General features: G+C 33.7%; 2 protein-coding genes across 2 annotated transcripts; one reads left to right on the forward strand and one right to left on the reverse strand.

The window, feature by feature from the left end:
- Positions 1–6944: 6944 nt before the first annotated feature.
- Positions 6945–10787, forward strand: LOC108986234 (alpha/beta hydrolase domain-containing protein 17B-like). The gene is made up of 6 exons (XM_018958792.2): positions 6945–7351; positions 8157–8193; positions 8309–8545; positions 8652–8699; positions 9911–10389; positions 10664–10787. Exons 1-6 carry the CDS (start codon positions 7050–7052, stop codon positions 10683–10685), a joined length of 1125 nt encoding a protein of 374 aa, XP_018814337.1. The 5' UTR covers positions 6945–7049; the 3' UTR covers positions 10686–10787.
- A 271-nt stretch (positions 10788–11058) lies between these two features.
- LOC108986233 (glycerol-3-phosphate dehydrogenase [NAD(+)]-like) lies at positions 11059–13744 on the reverse strand. Its single transcript, XM_018958790.2, has 11 exons — positions 13446–13744; positions 13174–13250; positions 13019–13091; positions 12721–12938; positions 12518–12625; positions 12225–12288; positions 12104–12141; positions 11879–11999; positions 11746–11800; positions 11616–11664; positions 11059–11497 (listed from the first exon to the last, which is right to left on the reverse strand). Exons 1-11 carry the CDS (start codon positions 13627–13629, stop codon positions 11312–11314), a joined length of 1173 nt encoding a protein of 390 aa, XP_018814335.1. The 5' UTR covers positions 13630–13744; the 3' UTR covers positions 11059–11311.
- Between the last annotated feature and the right edge of the window lie 4975 nt (positions 13745–18719).

Raw genomic sequence — 18719 nt, forward strand, 5'->3', positions numbered from 1 at the left:
GGTAATAAGAGGAATTTTTGGAGTTCAGTTTGTTGATGATAGCTTAGGTTAATGTTCAGCTGTTTTGAAGTACGTTGCTATTTAGTTGGTCGTAGAATAGGATGCACCTAATTGAGGTTTATGCTCTTGTATCTATGCACGTATATGTATAACTTCACTGTGCATTTTAGTTTGCATTGTAGCATATGTTTATGTGGTGCTCATTAACTTGGATTTGCTGATCAGTTTATCTAAAGGCCGATTATTTGTAGATGAGAGCTAGACCTCTAGAGTTAGGTACCTGTGCGTTGCTCTGCATACCTTTTAGCGTGTGCTTATGGTGAATTGTTAATGCTTGTTTCGGGACTTTTCCTAATTTGAGTGGGGATCTGGTTCCTTTGTCAATAAGCACAACTAGAATCATCCATCCGGAATGTGGGTTTTACATGGTGAAATGGGTCTCTCAAATTAGGTATTGTTCATTTAAGGTGAAATAGGGGTATTATTTCTGCTGGCATACGTCTTATTCTGTAGGCTTTGGCCTCTATCCCATCATTAGTTATTTTAATTGCGGTTCTCTGTTTTCCAAATGAGTTTATATTTATGAAAAGTATTGTTTGAGGGAAGAATGAGAATCAGGGTTTGCATATACATGTGCATATATCTGTCCGTGGAGGTAGTGATATTAAAGCATGCCTATATCTAATTGCCTGCATCTGTTGCATAAAATTATTAGAAGACACGGGATAAAGGCTGCAATGCTCCAAAATATTTCTTTGTGATCTAGATCAGCTCGAAACAACCCTAATTTCTTAGCCCTAAAAATTTATTAAGAATTGATATTACACAAAATATGGTTGTTTGTAGATCAGCTGAGAAGAAAGGAAGACGATTGTAGATCTGCAACTGTCCCCTACCCTATGGAAGCACCTCGGATCTATGTGGTCAACTTCATAAAAGTGGATAGTAGTAGTTTTCATTTTACTAGTTTGAAGATTACAGTTGAAAGTATAAAAAGATCAGTTTTGCTTCTTTACCAAAGCTTGGACAAAGATGTTGAATCACGGCGGATCAATTTACTCTACTGCCCCTTTTGCTCTATATGAAAGTTTTTAACCATTTGAGATTTTTCGTATTCTATCATAGTGAATGTACTCCAACCATGTTGCTTACAAGTATTTCTCATAAACCATTTCTCATAGTTGTGTGACTGCATATTTTTGTCTTTTTTTCCTCTGCCTCATTTTCTTTTTACCCATGTCTTTAATAATATTCAGTAAAGCTTGAGTTTTATGATTCTCTTCTTGTATGCAATGGGAATTTTTTAACATTTGGCTTATGTCTCTCATTGTTTGGCATTATCAGCACTGCCAAAAATACTTGTGATCTCATTCCTCGCACATCTGGATTTTAGAGCATCAAGGTGAGTCCCAGGGAATTTCTTCTTTTTTAGCTTTGGGAGTTGAGATTGTTTATTTACTCCAGAGCAATCGTAGTTGAGCTATATGGATGACAACCATGATCCCAGTCGATTTATTCTTCCTGTTTGTTTTCCTTTTTTACTGCTCCCCCCGCGCCAATTCTCTCTCACTTTTTCTTTGGATATAGTAACCAATCTTAGACTGCATCAATATACCTGGAAGATATGTTTGTTCAGGATGTGTGTGGCAATTGTGGTAGAAGATAATCCAAACGCTTCATGTAACATCACCCAAGACTTGTCTTTATGCGCTTGGCTGCTCATGTTTTCATCGTTTGTGGCACCAGCAATCTTGATGGATGGAAGCCCTTCTTCCTGACCGAGTCAAAATAGCCTGCTCAGTGCTGACCAGCACCACAGCACTAACTACCACCCTTAAAATTTGGGTGCTCCTGCCATATTAAACTGAACAAGGCACAGGGAGTAAGGTCTTAGGTTATAAGTGAAATTCGCCAGTTTATTATGGCACAGAGATTTGAAGTTTTTAACCTTTCATCCTCGTGTTAGAGCACCCCATCTATGGGTGCTAAATATTTGGTAACAGTACGACACATATTTACAGTAGATACGCACAATACTCTCTTAAAGCACACATTCTCTACAGAAGATTCACAGAATACTTGTTATTTGGAACAAGAAAGAGTTCAGTTTTCTGAGATGTACCCAGAATTAGTAAAACCTTCTCATGGTTTTCCCTTGCTGTGGTTGGATGTATTTCTGTTATTTACTTTGGGAAAACAGAAGCATGGGAACCACCCAAAAATTAGAATGCATATCAGGTGAGGAATTTGCAACAGTTTTGCTGCGGGCAAGGGACATGTCTCATCATGCAATCCAATAACAAGAAGATAGAGTTAAGGTGAGTGAGACCCACCACCTCTCTCTTTTCATCTAATTAATTTTATGGACCATGTGATTACACAAACATCCCTTTATTCAATCACTGGCCATATTCATAGTCATCCTTTTTTTTTTTAAGTACACTAGTTGCCATTTAGTCAGTTTTCACCCATAAGATTAGTGCTTGTCATGAGACCTTGATTCCAAGCACAGTCCTGAAATTAGGGTCCATCAGGTGTGGCTATTATCATGGTTTGTTGCATTTATGGTCCTACATGATATTGGTAGACCAGAAAATCAACGCGATTAGTTTGGACAGAATGACAATATAATGTGTGCTAAGCATATTTTATTCCTCTCTCGTGAACTTTTTCAGTTTTCTTGGGTGCTGTCTTGGGTTTCCAAGTATGAGAAAAGTTGGTGATGTGAGTTCATTCGAAACAAATCTTTTGTTATCTGCTGCATTTGGTCTAGAAATCATCAAATAAGGTCCCAATCATGTTGGTTTGCATATGTTCGTGTACCATGTTTACGGATCTTCCAGTTTTTGCTATCATTCCGTGGTTTTGAGTGGCAGGTACAGGTGAATTTAGATTATCTAGAGATTACAACTCTAAAAGATAAGAGTGAGAGAGGGATAGATACATATCAGTGAATCAAACTCAGCTACAAGTGAATGAAGTGAAGGTAGAGTGATATCCTTTGTTGGCAAAATATGTCTTTTTATCACTTCAGCTTCTTTTGGATGTGATATTTTCTTATTTAAATGCTCGACATCTTGATTTGAGTCTTTACATCATGACTCGAATCCCACATCTCTAGTTGAGATAGATTTTGATACTATTTGTAACGCTGCATGAGATGGTTATTCATTTGTTAATCATATAATTTTTTTTTTTAAATCAAGTTAATGATACAATTTGAGTTATATTAAAATCATTATATAAAACAAAAAATTGTCACTTCCCAACAATATAAGATCCCACTTACAATCCTCAACATAATCAGATATCAAATTCAATACTTTCGAGGCTTTTTTTGTATGAAGCCCGACCGTTAAAGGTCAAAAGGGACTTCCCCATACTGAACTAACTCTATGACCATTTCTTTTTTTCTTTTTCTTTTTTCTCATAAAAAAATTCTTATTTATTGATAGAAAAATATTTTTATTTATAAATTGATGTGTCATCAATTAAAATTTAATATTAACAAAAATTGAATTATTATTTTCTATATTTATAATGTATTGTCAATCACATAAAGTTTACAATACTTTTATAGTAAACTTAAATTTTGTAATAAGAGAAATGATAGTTGTATTGTGCAAGCGTCTCGTAATTATTTTAAAAAAAGTAAATAAATACTAATTTACATGAAAAAAATTAATTTTTTAATAATAGATTTTATTCTTTTTTAAAACGATTGTATGGTATTTATATATTTTACAACTATATATAGTATTACTTTGGTAATAAACATACTATTTTTTAATTAGAGAAACGTCCAAGAAAAACCCAAAACCTTGCCGAGAATTGACTGAATTCGGGGGGTACAAAACCGTCCTTGGTAGCATATAGGGGTGATAATCGGGCGGTCCGGACCGGGAAAACCGACCGGACCGGCCAATTCGGTCCGGACCGGACCGGACCGAGAGTTGTTCCGGTCCGGTCCGGTCCAAAAATAAGAGGACCGAATTAATTCGGTCCGGTCCACTGTCCGGCTGGTTTTCGGACCGGACCGGACCGAATTAAATATATATATATATAATTTAATAATTTATATATATTAAGTATATAATTTTCATTTGACTAATTAACCTAATCCTATCACTAATTCATCATTAAGTAATTATTAACTAATACACATTTATAAGTTTATACTAATAGTAATATTTATAATTTTATAGTAATACTAAATTATTAATATTTATACTAATACAAGTATTATATTAATAGTCTAGAGTCTACTTCTAGACTCTAAAGTCTAATATGGTATTAATAAAAATATATACTAATAGTATATTAGTAAATTAGTAATAGTCTAACATAGAGTAAGAGTCTAAGACAATAGTTAATAGTTATAGACTTATAGACTTATAGTTATAGTAATATAGTTATAACTTATACTAAATCACTATAACTAATATTAGTATATTACTAACATATAGCTATAGCCTATACTATATTACTAATAGTCCAATACTAATACTATTAATCTATTATATAGTTATAAGTTATAACTTATATTGATCATGATTGATAATAACTAATCACTATAAGTTTATAGTATTAATGTATTATTATATAATATATAGTATTAGTATAGTAATAGACTCTAATATGGTATTAGAAAAAAATATACTAATAGTCTAGTACTAAATTACTAATGTATTATTATATAATATATAGTATAATAGTATTAGTATAGTAATAGACTCTAATATGGTATTAGAAAAAAATATACTAATAGTCTACTTCTAGTACTAAATTACTAATGTATTATTATATAATATATACTATTAGTATAGTAATAGACTCTAATATGGTATTAGAAAAAAATATACTAATAGTCTAGTACTAAATTACTAATGTATTATTATATAATATATAGTATTAGTATAGTAATCCTTGGCAAAATCTGTATTATTATTATTTTTTGTTGATACTTCATATATATTAACATACAAAATCAGTGGGTAGCAATCCTTGGCAAAATCTATATTATTATTATTTTTTTTTTTGGGTTTTTTTTATTTTATATAGATTAGTTTTAACTTTTAACTTTTTTTTTATCATTGTATTTTTCAAAATCAAGTTTTTTAAATAGTTTTAGTTAAAAAAATATACCAAATTTGAAATGGGCCGAAAATAATTGAAATTGGACAAAAAAAAAATCACATTTAGATGGGCTGAATGGCCCATTTTAGGCATGTCCAGACCGACTGGACCGACCCTGGACCGGACCGGACCGAAATGGACTGGACCGGACCAGACCTATATGTGAGTCGGTCCGGTCCAGGGTGGAGAAAATGTAGACCGAATAGGTCCGGTCCGGTTCACATTATGGCCCAAGACCGGACCGGACCGGACCGGACCGATATCAGCCCTAGTTGCATATATTACCAGCTGGCCAATCCTAATCCCTAAATCTGCAAATTGCCATAAAAAATATTCACATGAACCCCTTTATAATTACAATAGAATATTCTTGGATCTAGAATTATTAAACCCCAATAAGATACTAGTTTTTATTATTATTATTATTATTATTATTATTATTATTATTATTATTATTAACAGGGCTTGTTAACATCCGTTGAGGTTCCTCTACGCGGTCTGTCAATAGTGCAATGTTTGTTCTTTCACAATCATTGGATTTTCTCACGATTATCCTTTAATTAATTGATAGCATTTTTTAATATTATTATTTCACTTTATAATTATTTTTTTTCAATAAACTCCATTCACACTTTTATTAAAGAATTAGTAAAACAATTGAAAAGGTAGTCCATGTTTGGATGTCAATATTACTTCAATTCATTTTAAATTAATATTGATAGAACATATTATTTTTTTAACTTTTCATAAAAATTAACTCTCTCAATTTATTTCATACATTCAAATATATATTTCAACCTATTTATATTCAAACACTTCTCAATGAGACTCACAAAACATTACTATTCCCAGATCAACTCAAATCATCTGGAAATCTCAGCATCCAAACGTAGCTAAGTAGCTACCCGACATAATCTTCATATTTTTCATTAAATGATTTAGTTAAATTTTTATAGAAATTTCTAGTTGAAATAAATAATAAATTCAGTGGAAAAAAGATAAAGTTAAGATAGAAAAATACAAGAGAAGTGTTATATCCACAAATAAATTTTATAAAAGTAAAATTATAAAGTGATGTTTCTTTATATGATTTATTATATTTATTTTATAATAAAAATAATTTTACAATCTCACATACCATATCAATTACGTTAGTTTGTTAGATTGTTTTTATGAAATTATTTTATGAATAAAACATTTCTGATTGACAAACCTGTAAAAAAGAGATACTATTTTTGTAATTAAACTTTTTTTGTTTTCTTTTCTTGGACAAAATATAGTAAGCATTCACTATTCAGTTCTATATGGAGTTAGGTAGGAGAGGTCAATATAAATATATAAAGTAGCATGGGACCAAAGAAGGGTGATGGAAAACCAGAAATGCTCCTTGAAGAGATTGGTGGAACAGTTTATATTTGAAAATAGTGGGCAAAGTAAAATGATATTTTAGAAAATAAATTAAAATAATGGAGTCAAATGAATCAAACCCATTAAGATCTAACTATTATATTTTGAAAAGAAAACTACAAAAAATAAAAAAAAGGAGAAAGGAATCAAATCAATGTCTATGTGTTGAAGACAAGTTACTTTTATCCACATGTTGGGTTCAAAAGGTACCTATTTTACCAATAATAATTAATAGAAAACTTTGTGCTGTATCTTCTTCTTCTTTTATTTTTTTTTAGTAAATAAATAAAAATATTTCTACTGTGATAATCTCTGCTTGACCCTACCATAGCCATCATTGTATATGCTTATTGACCCATGTAAAAATAAAAGGCAAGAGTAGTAAAAGCGGAATGAGAAGTGGAATGAATGTCCATTTCAACCAATTCTGAATACTATAACAGAGAAATTGAGAAGCGAAGATTAGAAATTCGCAGAAGCAGAGGTAGAGGCAGAGGGGGAGAGAGATGGGTGGGGTGACGTCGTCCATGGCGGCCAAGTTCGCCTTCTTCCCGCCGAACCCACCTTCATACAAGCTGGTCAAGGATGAGCTCACGGGTCTCCTGCTTCTCAGTCCGTTTCCCCACCGTGAAAACGTCGAGGTTCTCAAATTGCCGACCCGTCGGGGCACCGAGATTGTCGCCATCTACATTCGACACCCCATGGCCACCTCTACTCTTCTCTACTCTCACGGCAATGCCGCCGATCTGGGTCAGATGTACGAGCTCTTCATTGAGTTGAGCATCCACCTCCGCGTCAATCTCATGGGGTACTCGAATTTAGCTTCCGTCTTTTTTCTGTCTTTCGTGCAAGATTTGAACTTTTTGGTGCTTTTTTTTCTCGTTTTTAGTTAGTTTTGGCATCTGCGTGGTGGAAATTTTGAGCTTTCTTCTGTGGTCTTTCTGATTTTTGAGTTGGGCTCATTGTTTTTTTTTTTTTTTTTTTTATAGTTGTTGTTATTAAGATGTTGTTTGTGGGTGGTTTTGGTTGTCTGTGCCTTGGTTCTATGAGCGGGGAGTACTGTGTGTTAAGCTCGGATTGTCTACAATTAACTGAAAATGGAGATTCGGTCGGTTATTTATAGTTTTAGCGTGATTTAATTTAGCTCCAAGATTTTATTGGGACGGAAGATTATATAATTTGAGTTGCTTCATGGACATATAAATCCATTTTACAAAAAACTCAAATTAGTTTTTATGCTGAATTTTTGTCGTTTGATCTACCTTTTTCCCCATCCGAAGTGAATACGTGCTTGTTTCCAAATAGAACACTCCCTCCCCCCTCCCCTTCGGTTTAGAATGAGGACTGCGTGCTTTGTGACTGTAATGAACTATAACTATATCTTTATGTTTTATTGCGTAGTCACTTACTGGTGCTTGTTTCCAAATGCGGATAGTCAAGCTCATGCTGAAGTATCGAGTACAGTATGGTGTGATTGGTCCTTGAGTTTTTAAGTGTGGGTGTCTTTATTATATGTTTAAACTTCAGGAGCGTGTCTTATCTGTAGACGAAGTGCCTGACAAAGCATAAAAATGGATGGCAGCTTTCTCATACAAATTGGTAACTTTGTGCAGGTATGACTATTCTGGATATGGGCAATCATCTGGAAAGGTTTGATGGAAATTAAAAAATTTCTGTTTACAAAACTACTTTGTTCTGTAAGTTGTGGCACTTGGGTCAATGTTGAAATTATCATTTTAAAGCACATCTATTTTCCTTATTGTAGCCTAGTGAGCAGAATACATATTCAGATATTGACGCTGCATACAAGTGTCTTGAAGAAAGCTATGGTACTAAGCAGGAAGATATCATCCTTTATGGTCAATCTGTTGGAAGTGGCCCCACTTTGGACCTTGCTGCTCGTCTACCTCAGTTAAGAGCTGTTGTTCTGCATAGTCCCATACTCTCTGGCTTAAGAGTCATGTATCCTGTAAAGCGGTCATACTGGTTTGACATATACAAGGTAATATAATTCTGTTCAGTTTTCTTTTTGTATTTACTAGGTTCGATTGTTACATTCAAGGATTCTTTAATCTAACATGATACTGTTTTCTGTTGTTTGAGAGCAGAATATTGACAAAATCCCACTGGTCAACTGTCCTGTTCTAATCATTCATGTAAGCATGCTAATCTAAGTGTTTCCTGTTTTATAATCACCAAGGCTAAAAATCATAATCATATTGATGGTAAATATATGAGACGGCTTTTCATTTCTTCTTTAATATGCTGCATATTGTCTTATCAAACTATAATTTGATAACGGTGGAATTTAACATTCATATGGGATAACCTGTTTGTTGGCCTTGAGGCATTTAGAATACAACTTCCTTTTTCTAACTTCTGAATGTCAAGTTGCATCTATAAAATCTTATTTCATCACCAATTTCATCTTTTTTGCTGCCCACTTAGGTTCTACTCTGGTCCAATTATTTTCAATCAAGTCTGATACAAGTAGTACTAAACCTGTTTGTTGCCCATGAAGGGGTTCAAATTCTAAGTCCAAACAAAAAGATACCTGTTACGGCAGTAGTACAAATATTTAGACGTCTTATATTAGGTATGGTTCATAGAAAAGAAGTGACCTCAGTGAGAGGGCTATGGGATAAGTGCTCACATAGAGGGGCCATAGTTGACCTTTCTTTATGTATGATCTAATTGAGTCTCTGTACTATGTTACTATTTGGATGGTCGGTACAGTATCTAGCTTTTTATTTCTCAGAGGATTTTGCTTTTGAGTTGGACAAAACTTCTGGTGATCATAAAATAACAGGTCAAGGAGGGAAAATAATTGGAGTTGCAACTTGTAAACATTACAGAAAATAACAGGACTCCCTTCCATTTTTTTTTCCTCTCTTATATTTAGTTCTTGAGCTTGGAAGAATGATAATGTGTTGAATTTCTGGGAACTGTGTATTCAATTCAGTGCACGCTTAACACAATATAGGGAGAGTTTATCTGTAGGTAGCGTGAAACAAACTTGCATTGTTAGCTTGGAAGGCTTGGGATTCTAGAAAAAGTTTATTCATGATTTTACTTATAAAAAAAAAGTTTATTCATCATTTTTAACATCCCTAATTCAAGGCCAATAGTAGTAGTATCTTTATATTCATTAAATTCCTCCTATATAAAATATGTTATGGGTTTTCCTAACCGAGGGCATTCTTTTTTAAGTAATTATTTACAATCATAAGTAGATTGCTTGCTTCCCACCAACAGAGAGAGGGAGATTGCTTGCGGGATGCTTCTATAAAAAAATAAGTGAAAATTATACCACATGCTGGAATAAATTACTTGTTTTATAATATGACTATTTTATATCCTTTTGTAGGGGACTTCAGATGAAGTTGTTGATTGCTCCCATGGTAAGCAACTCTGGGAACTGTGCAAAGAGAAGTATGAACCACTATGGCTTAAAGGAGGAAATCACTGTGATTTGGAGCTCTATCCCGAGTACATCAGGCATCTCAAGAAATTTATCTCTACTGTTGAGAAGTCTCCTTCCCAAAGATACAGTTCCAGGAGAAGCACAGACCAGTTTGAGCAGCCTCGAAAGAGTACTGATTTTTTTGAAGTTTCAAGGAAGAGCACTGATCGAAGAGAGAAACCAAGGCAGAGCACTGATAGGCCTGAAAAACTGAAAAATCTGTCCACCAATGTTGATAAGCTAGAAAAATTAAGAATCTCTTTTGACCATGTGGAAAGGTCTCGGAGGAGCGTGGATTGCCACGAGAAGTCTCGGAAAAGCATCGACCACCAGCTGGAAAGAGCACGGAAGAGTGTTGATCGGCTGGATAGAATACGAACTGGGTAATTTTTCTTATAACCAATTGTAAAATTCATCCACGGGTTTGGTATTGTGGGGAATTTATTTGGTTTTTTTTTCATGTTCATTTTAAAAGCATGGTTTTGCAGCTGTGTAGTTTGGCTTATGGCAGTTCTATATTACTTTGGTATGAAATGAGAAGGGTATGGTGTTACTGACAATGGGATTCCATTTTTCATTTTAGCTTGTAAATGTATTTTCCTTAATTTTTTAATTTTTAACCATTATATTAATCATTAAACCTCGATTTTCCTTCAGTCAACTGTACCCAAAAGTATAGAATACGCCTGAAAGCAGGCCAAGCAGCTCTAGATTCAGGGGCTCTCGCTCCCTCGATTAATGTGTTCGTGGCAATCCTCGGTATATGGAACTGTACGTGGTCCAGATCCTTGCTTTCGCAAGGTGGAACTGAAGAAAAGGGACAGGAGATGGGGTGGGGGAACGAAGGTCTCCAAGAAATTGCATATCCTGATCGTTTGTGTTATAGTTGGGGACCTACCAAGGATTCTTTGTCTTTAATGGTCTTCAAGAAATTGAATATTGTGATCTTTTTATGCTGTACTTGAGAACATATTAACGAACTTTATACATCACACCCCATTAGAGAGTTTTACCTATAAGCTTAATAATCTCCAGTGACAAGGATCTTTTTATAATTCTGATACATTAGATAATTTAGCCGACATGCAGACAATAATGGGAACAAGTGTACCAGATAAAGTGGAAAAAAAAAAAAAAAAAGGGTACATAATAGGAACTTCAAGAGTCTTAATTCCGATCATCTTCAACGGAAACAGCATGAAGTTCCCCCGACATGCTGCAACTCAATCCGCAATCCTTTCGTGCTTGATGCATGACTGGAGAAAACTTCTGCTGTAAATTCTATTTGTTGAATCCAGGGAATTGTCAACAGTATTGGGCAGCAGAGCCATCTAACAGAGAAAATCTTGGTGTGCGCTCACTATGTTCGACAATGGCTGATGGTGGAAGATGAAAAATGCAGATCTCATGGACAGTTGCAAAAAGTGGAAACCAATCTAGCCATCCACGGTAGCTTAAAACCTCATAAACCTCTCTTGCCGTTGAGACGCCCTTCAATGAAAAAGAAAACCAGATCAGTAGAATAAAACTAGAAGTATTCAGAATCCAACAAAGTAAAATTTATTCGTTCTCTGGGATAGGAGGTGCTTGATTTTTAGTATATAAAAACCTGTAATTTCTGACCCTGTAGCATCTCTGCTTCAAGCTCATCAAATGATCTGCAGCCAAGAAAGCAGGGTCACAGGTAAGTTTTTTTTGTTCACGAAATAACAACTATGCACCAGATTGATAAGATAAACCTTTTCCCTCCATTCTTTGCAAAAGCTTCTGCAACTTTTCTGTTTCTTCCTCCCACTGCCATACACGATATGGTTATAGTAAAAGCAAAACTATGCTGCAAGAAAAATTAAAGGAATCTAGCTGCTTCCTTACAGCATGTTGTAATCAGGTCAGCTACACCACAGCTCTCAAAAAAGGTGGTATCCTTGACAGATGAAAATAGAAGCTTGGAAAATGCCTTCATCTCTCTCAGACCTATTCTCATGATTGCGGCCTAAGCAAAGAAACAGCCAAGCCGAGATGAATAGTGAAGCTGAAGCAGCAAATGAGAAAACAGATCAAATACCTTCTAGCTAAGTCAATATTGTTTGCACTCACCTTTGTGTTATTCCCCATCTCCAAGCCATCCACAAAACCTGTTCCATAACTGATTAATTCCTCTATTACTTATTAAAGTGTGTTTAATGGAGAAGATAAAGAACTATGTTTTATTACCAACCTGCTGCTAAGGCCACAACATTTTTCAGGGTGCCACAAAGTTCCACTCCTTCCACATCTTGGACCTATTCATGAACAAATCATGCCTTATTCATATCCCAATACACTAAAATGGAATTTTGACTTCTAATGTTCCTGCCATATTAAAATCTACCACAGATCACTCCAATAGAATTCCTTTATTCATTTGAAGGTTTTGGAATGATTGAAATTATAGTTCTTTATACCCATTGCACATGCAGTAGTTTACAAAATTAACGTTTATCAATTGGACACAGTTTCTATGGCACTCACAGCCGTGACCAGGAAGTAGGGAGTACTAAATAGTTGAACCCATTTCTCTGCAATCTGACTGTTCTCTCTATATCCAACCGTTGCTTCGCTAAACTTCTCCACGGCAATCTGCATAGTAGCCTTCAGTTTTAGGAAAAGCCGATGGCAAATGAGATGGCATGCAAATCGCCATGAAATAAAAAATTGAAAATTATATTAATTACCTCGTTGGCAATGTTGGCCCCCATCAGGACACAACAATTAATCCCCAATTGCTGGGAGATGAGAGAAGAGATCATGCATGGGCCTTCCATCTTGACTTCCATTCCTTTGATGAGGGAAATAGCCTCCACATCTCCCTTTATTTTCCCTACAAGTTTCTTACATATTCCCTCCATGAATTGATGTGGGGTCACGAAAACCAACATGTTTGCATCCTTCACTGCATAGTGCCCCCATCAGAACAATAAACCAGAAGTTCGAGTGTAGGACACTGATCAGCAAAAAGCAAGAAACAAATACCTGCATTCTCAAGGTCGGGGTCTGCAACAACATTTTTTCCAAGCTTAATACCAGGGAGATACTTCACATTTTCCTGTAAAGGAAAAAAAAAATTACAATGGAGAAATACTAAAACACAGCTAATGGTGATGCTATGCAGGGGAAAAGGTGTTTACATTAATACTGTTGATGACATCTGTGAGCTTCTCACCACTTGATAATGTTTCCTCATACACCCACATCCTCACCTCATCTGAATTTAACAGGAAAAGTTTGAATTCAAAATGGGTTTTCATTAATAGTACCTATTTATGGTTGGCCGGTGAAAAAAGTAGCAAAAGCAAAAGAAATCAGAAGTCTCTGTATCAGAGCGTTCATTCTTTGGAAACAGATAAAGTCATAAAAAAAAAAATGCAAGAAATAGAAAGCGCATGAAGGACGTGAATACCATGGAAAGAGCCGAGCCTAAGGGTGTTGGAGGCAATGAGCTTGGCAGCAACACTGCCCCAGTTACCGCTACCCACAACGGTGACTCTGGATTTGTGAGCAACTGTATCGTTGGAGAAGTCGTCGTTGAGTGGCGCGGCTGCTTCCTCTTGTGGTTGCGCTTTGGCTTCCATTGCCGGAGACATTGAGGGGGAGAGAGAGATGATGAGGACGAGGATGAGGATGAGCGGTGGAAGCAAGGAGTGAGAGGCGAAGAGCGAGTATAAGGGGAGAAGACGGCCTCATCGGGGGGCGGAGAAGCCATACACATTCCGTAAGAAACAATGCGTGTCACGTTAAATCTTCGCGATCTGATCTATGTTCATGCATTTATTGTCTCTTTGTGTGAGGCGTCTTTTTTGAGATCAATGTGGAATTTCATAGGTCCCACTTTTAGTTGCTTTTGTTCTCAGCAATGTAAATTGTAATTAAAAAAAAATAGTTTGATATTATTTGTCATTATTATTATTTTTACATCCCAAAGTATATCTAATTTTCAAAAAGTGAAAGTTGAATATTAAAATATTTTATCATTTCTGTAAATACTAAATGATAAGCATAAATAAATCATTTAAATAAAAATTATTTAAAATATTTTACATATAATTAGTTGAAAAATGTTATTCTTCATTTTAAATTTTAAATGCTGTCATCCCTGATTCCCTAATTATCCGTGATAAATGTTATTGAATTTTTTTTTTCCTTCACGCTGGAACGCTCGTTTTGAAGAAAGAAGTCATTTCCAATTTGCTATATACACTGCATCCAGTCCCGCGTTTTGAACCACCGTAGCATCCCCCACGGTAACCCAAGCAACCACACTCCATGGAAAACTAGAAAACAGAGCAAACCTCCCACCGTCACGCAGCCATTGTGAACTCACCTCGCACCACGTCGCTGCATCAATAGACCCCACGAGCCCACGCATGGCAGTTTGCGTTAGGGAGCTTTAAGCTCTGATTCAACCACCACGTTCCCGCAGCGCCACCGCGTTCAAGAGAAGTCGACGAGTCTCCATGGCTTTGCACCCCATGGCTTCTCTTCGGCTCCCTGTCGTACTAAAAGATGGCCCTCATGAAGACCCAGCCGTTGCACCAAGCATCAATGTCGAGAGATTTCTACCGCCACCCCACCCACGAAAGCAGCCACCATGGCATGTCCACAAGCCCCTGTTCTTCCTCGACAAAACAAAGCAAAATCGTGCCTCCTCCATTTCGGCCAGCCACCAGCTTCGTCATCCTCTCTCGGCGACACACCGTGCTTCCTCTCAAAGTGGTTGCTGTAGTTGATCTCAATTCGATCACCGGGAACAACAGACGCACAGCGTTGCTGACATGGAGGGCTTAGAGATGAAGGGGAGGGTTTTGTGCTTCCCTCCGGCGGGACTAAGGTACGTTTGGGCGGTGAGAAATGTTATAAATATTTGTAAATAATAATAAAAAAATAATAATAAAATAATAATAAAATATTAAATAATAGTAAAAAATAAGTGAAAAATAATAAATAATAAATAAATAAATAAATAATAATAATAAAATAAAAAATAATAGTAAGAACTAAACATATCCTTAATGTAGGGATTGGGACAATAACTGATTTACTTGTTAATAATCCGTTTTGCCAGATAAGGTATATAAGGCGTGGGATTGTAAATAATAATTAATTCTATTTTTAATCACACATAATATATATTATATTTAAGAGAAATTATTGTTAAAAAATATTTAAGAGAAATATATATAAATATTGTATAAATATTTTTAAAAAAATAAAAAATATATATAATTTATATAAAAAATAATAAATTTTAATAATAAATTTTATTTTTTTATAAAATAATTATACGATATTTATACATTTTATGATTATATATAATATTATTTATTTTAAAAAATTTATTTAAAAATTTGACGAGGGTAATAAAGTCTTAACAACTCTTCTGAGAATCTACATAGTAGTATATACATACGTACATGTACGTTGAAATTAACAGACCCAAATGTGTTGGTCTGAATCGTCTGATCCATGAGAAGAGGGAGAAACGACAGTCCATTGTGCTCAGCTGCACGTACGACTCATGAATTTTTTTTTTTAATGTATTTTTTAACATTTGTAAATATTTTAAAAAAAATAAAAAAATTATAATATTATTAAAAACTATTTACTTAATCATTAAAAATAAAAAATAAAAAAATTCCAGCAAATAAATTTCAATAGGAAGAACGTGTGAGAAGACTAACATTTTTCATATATATTATTATTTTCTTCGGTCAACGTGGTATCCTTTCACTGGCTGTAATTTGACAGGTGGATTATTATAATAATCTCAACATCTATTCCCCCGACAACATAGGTAATAGAGCATTAAAAAATAATAAAAGACAGAAGGTCCAAAGCATATTTAAAAATAACAATTAAACAAAAAGTAATGCAAAGTATAGACTCTTTGTGCGAAGAGTTGTAAATCATTCGGTCTGTTTGATAGTCTGTTTAATATTGGTTCGGTTAAATTTAAATCGAATTTGATTTGTAAAAAAAAATTCATCTGTAAAAGTAAATACATGTTCGATTTGTAAATAATATATATCTGACAGAACTAGACTCAACTCGATTAAATCTCGTTAAAGCCCACTCGTTTATATTCGAGTCAACTAGTTAACTTGACTCGATTAAAACTCTAAATATATACAAACATATATATATATATATATTATTATTTCGTTCGGTCAACGTGGTATCCTTTCACTGGCTGTAATTTGACAGGTGGATGATGATAATAATCTCAACATCTATTCCCCCGATAACATAGGTAATAGAGCATTAAAAAATAATCAAAGACAGACGGTCCAAAGCATATTTAAAAATAACAATTAAACAAAAAGTAATGCAAAGTACCGAATCTGCTGTCCGTATTAATGTAAATATAGTCCGTTCAATTCAATTTAAATCCAACTCAGTTCGTGAAAAAAATATATATATTTATAAAAATAAATATTTTCTGAATTTATAAATAATACATACTTAATAAAACTTGACTAAGACTCGTTAAAACCCATTCGTTTATACTTGAGTCGACTAGTTAGCTCGATTCGATTAAAATACATTCATATATTGATAAATATATACATACACCTATGTGTGTATATATATGTATTAGCTAATAATATAAGTATACCACTTTTATAATTAAATATATAATATGTAATCTAATTAGTTATGTCTATATAGTGAATATATTTCATAGGTATATTTTATAATTTGTATAATAATTAGTCGATAAAATTTAATAATTTCATATACTAGTATATATGAAATATATATATGTTATTATATTAAGTGTATGTATTAATGATCTCATTCCCACGACCAATATCACTGCAAAATTTAAATGATTAGTCTTACTCTCTACACTTTTTACATCACTACAAAATTTAAATTTTTGTTAGAAATTAAATTTTGAAATAATAAAGTAGACCAGTGAGATCAGAGATGTCATGGCCAATATCTAATTATATATATCTCTAGCTAGTTTACACGATTTGAATAGAAAAATTATATATTTAGCTGGTTTATCTATTATATATATAAATATATATATATATATATATATTGGCTTTTGTCATGGAAAATCGATAAAAATGAATAATGTTACTCGTTATCTTAATTTTTATCATTATATGATATGATATTAGATGATTAAAGATGATTTATTATATTTTATTTGTGAATTTATTATTTAATATCACATCATAAATGATGAGAATATAAAAAAATAGATGATGAATATATTTTTTTTTCCGATTAAAGATAAAGATCAAAAGGATATTATTCGTACAAGTCCAGCGCTGGATTTTGTCGTTAGCATCTATCATCTAATAATCCAGTACTCTTGCTACTCATCAGCACTGTGAGAGATTTGGCCGCTGCAATCTTCCTGATCAGTCGTATAAATATTGATCATCTAGACGTTAATTAGGAATTATCAAACAGTACCCATGCATGCATGCATGCACACCTCAGATTACCACTACAACATATAATAGTTTTTGTCAAGAGGAACAATGGTCAGAAAAAATATATCCATAGTGACAAAAAGATTTTTTCCACCAAATTGATCCGTGGCAGCTTGGTGGCATATAACAGGTGAAGTAAGCTTTTTTTTCACCAAAAATTTAATTCATGACAAAAGAATATCTTTCTCCACGACATCAATGGCGGAAAAAATATACAAAATTTCGTGACAAATAGTACTAGATGGCGGAAATATATATTTTCCACAAAGTATTTTGTCAAAAATACTTATTTATGAAGAAATTTTATCGTGGGAAATAATTACTTTCAACAAAAAAAAAAAATATTTGCCATGAGTTTCATTCGCGGCAAATGCTAAGAGATTTCAGAAAAAAAAAAAATTGTCTAATAAAAAAAAAAGACTGAGCCAAAAATAATCATAACAAATAGTCTAATAGAGGCTATGATTATTATATCCGAACCAATGAAAGATTATAACTAACCCAAACAACTAGATTTAATTAAAATTTGTTTATAATTAAACTACTTTTAATTTATTTAATCAATGAAAAAATGCATAACTTTCCTAAACTAAGCTCTATCACACAATCCATTGTTCATGCATAGCACACTCAACATAATCAAATCTGTCCAATTATTGGACTTCAAGTTCCTCATGTAAATTCAAATCTATAAACCATTGCATTTAAGTAAAATCAAATTTACAAGCCACCATTAGAAGGATGCTCACCTGGCGAGCAAGCAGGATATGTTCCTTGGTCTGCGGCATGGGGCCATCGGGGGCAGATACAACAAGAATACCCCCATCCAGTGCAGCACCCGTAATCATGTTCTGCAGATAATGATATAGGTGCATGGGGGCATACAAATTTTAGATGAAGAGAAATGCTATAAATTAGAATTGAGGTATTATTAATATTCAAATTGAGTAGATGAGCAAAATAATAATAATGAGAGGTCATATAAGAAGCTATTGGATCTAATTTTTCATTTTCACCTACTTTTTGTTCACATCCAAACCGATATGTGATTTATTTACATAGTCACAAGGGATGTAAGATGTTTAAACAAACACTCGTAGAAGTAAACATAAGTTAATGATTCATGAAACAAGAATAAGCATATATAGATTGATATAATGTGAAAAGTGAACATAGCTCATTAACGAGTTTGTCCTGCAAAAATACACTAAAATAATTCACTT

This window comes from Juglans regia, chromosome 10, assembly GCF_001411555.2.
Source record: "Juglans regia cultivar Chandler chromosome 10, Walnut 2.0, whole genome shotgun sequence".
Classification (NCBI taxonomy): Eukaryota; Viridiplantae; Streptophyta; class Magnoliopsida; order Fagales; family Juglandaceae; genus Juglans; species Juglans regia.

Coding starts and splice junctions, on each gene's coding strand:
- LOC108986234 (XM_018958792.2), top strand. CDS start 7,050: ATGGGTGGGGTGACGTCGTCCATGGCGGCCAAGTTCGCCTTCTTCCCG. Junction 7,352..8,156: donor CTCCGCGTCAATCTCATGGG/GTACTCGAATTT, acceptor AACTTTGTGCAG/GTATGACTATTCTGGATATG. Junction 10,390..10,663: donor CTGGATAGAATACGAACTGG/GTAATTTTTCTT, acceptor ATTTTCCTTCAG/TCAACTGTACCCAAAAGTAT.
- LOC108986233 (XM_018958790.2), bottom strand. CDS start 13,629: ATGTCTCCGGCAATGGAAGCCAAAGCGCAACCACAAGAGGAAGCAGCC. Junction 11,665..11,745: donor GCAAAGAATGGAGGGAAAAG/GTTTATCTTATC, acceptor TCTTGGCTGCAG/ATCATTTGATGAGCTTGAAG. Junction 11,498..11,615: donor TACAGGGTCAGAAATTACAG/GTTTTTATATAC, acceptor TTTTCATTGAAG/GGCGTCTCAACGGCAAGAGA.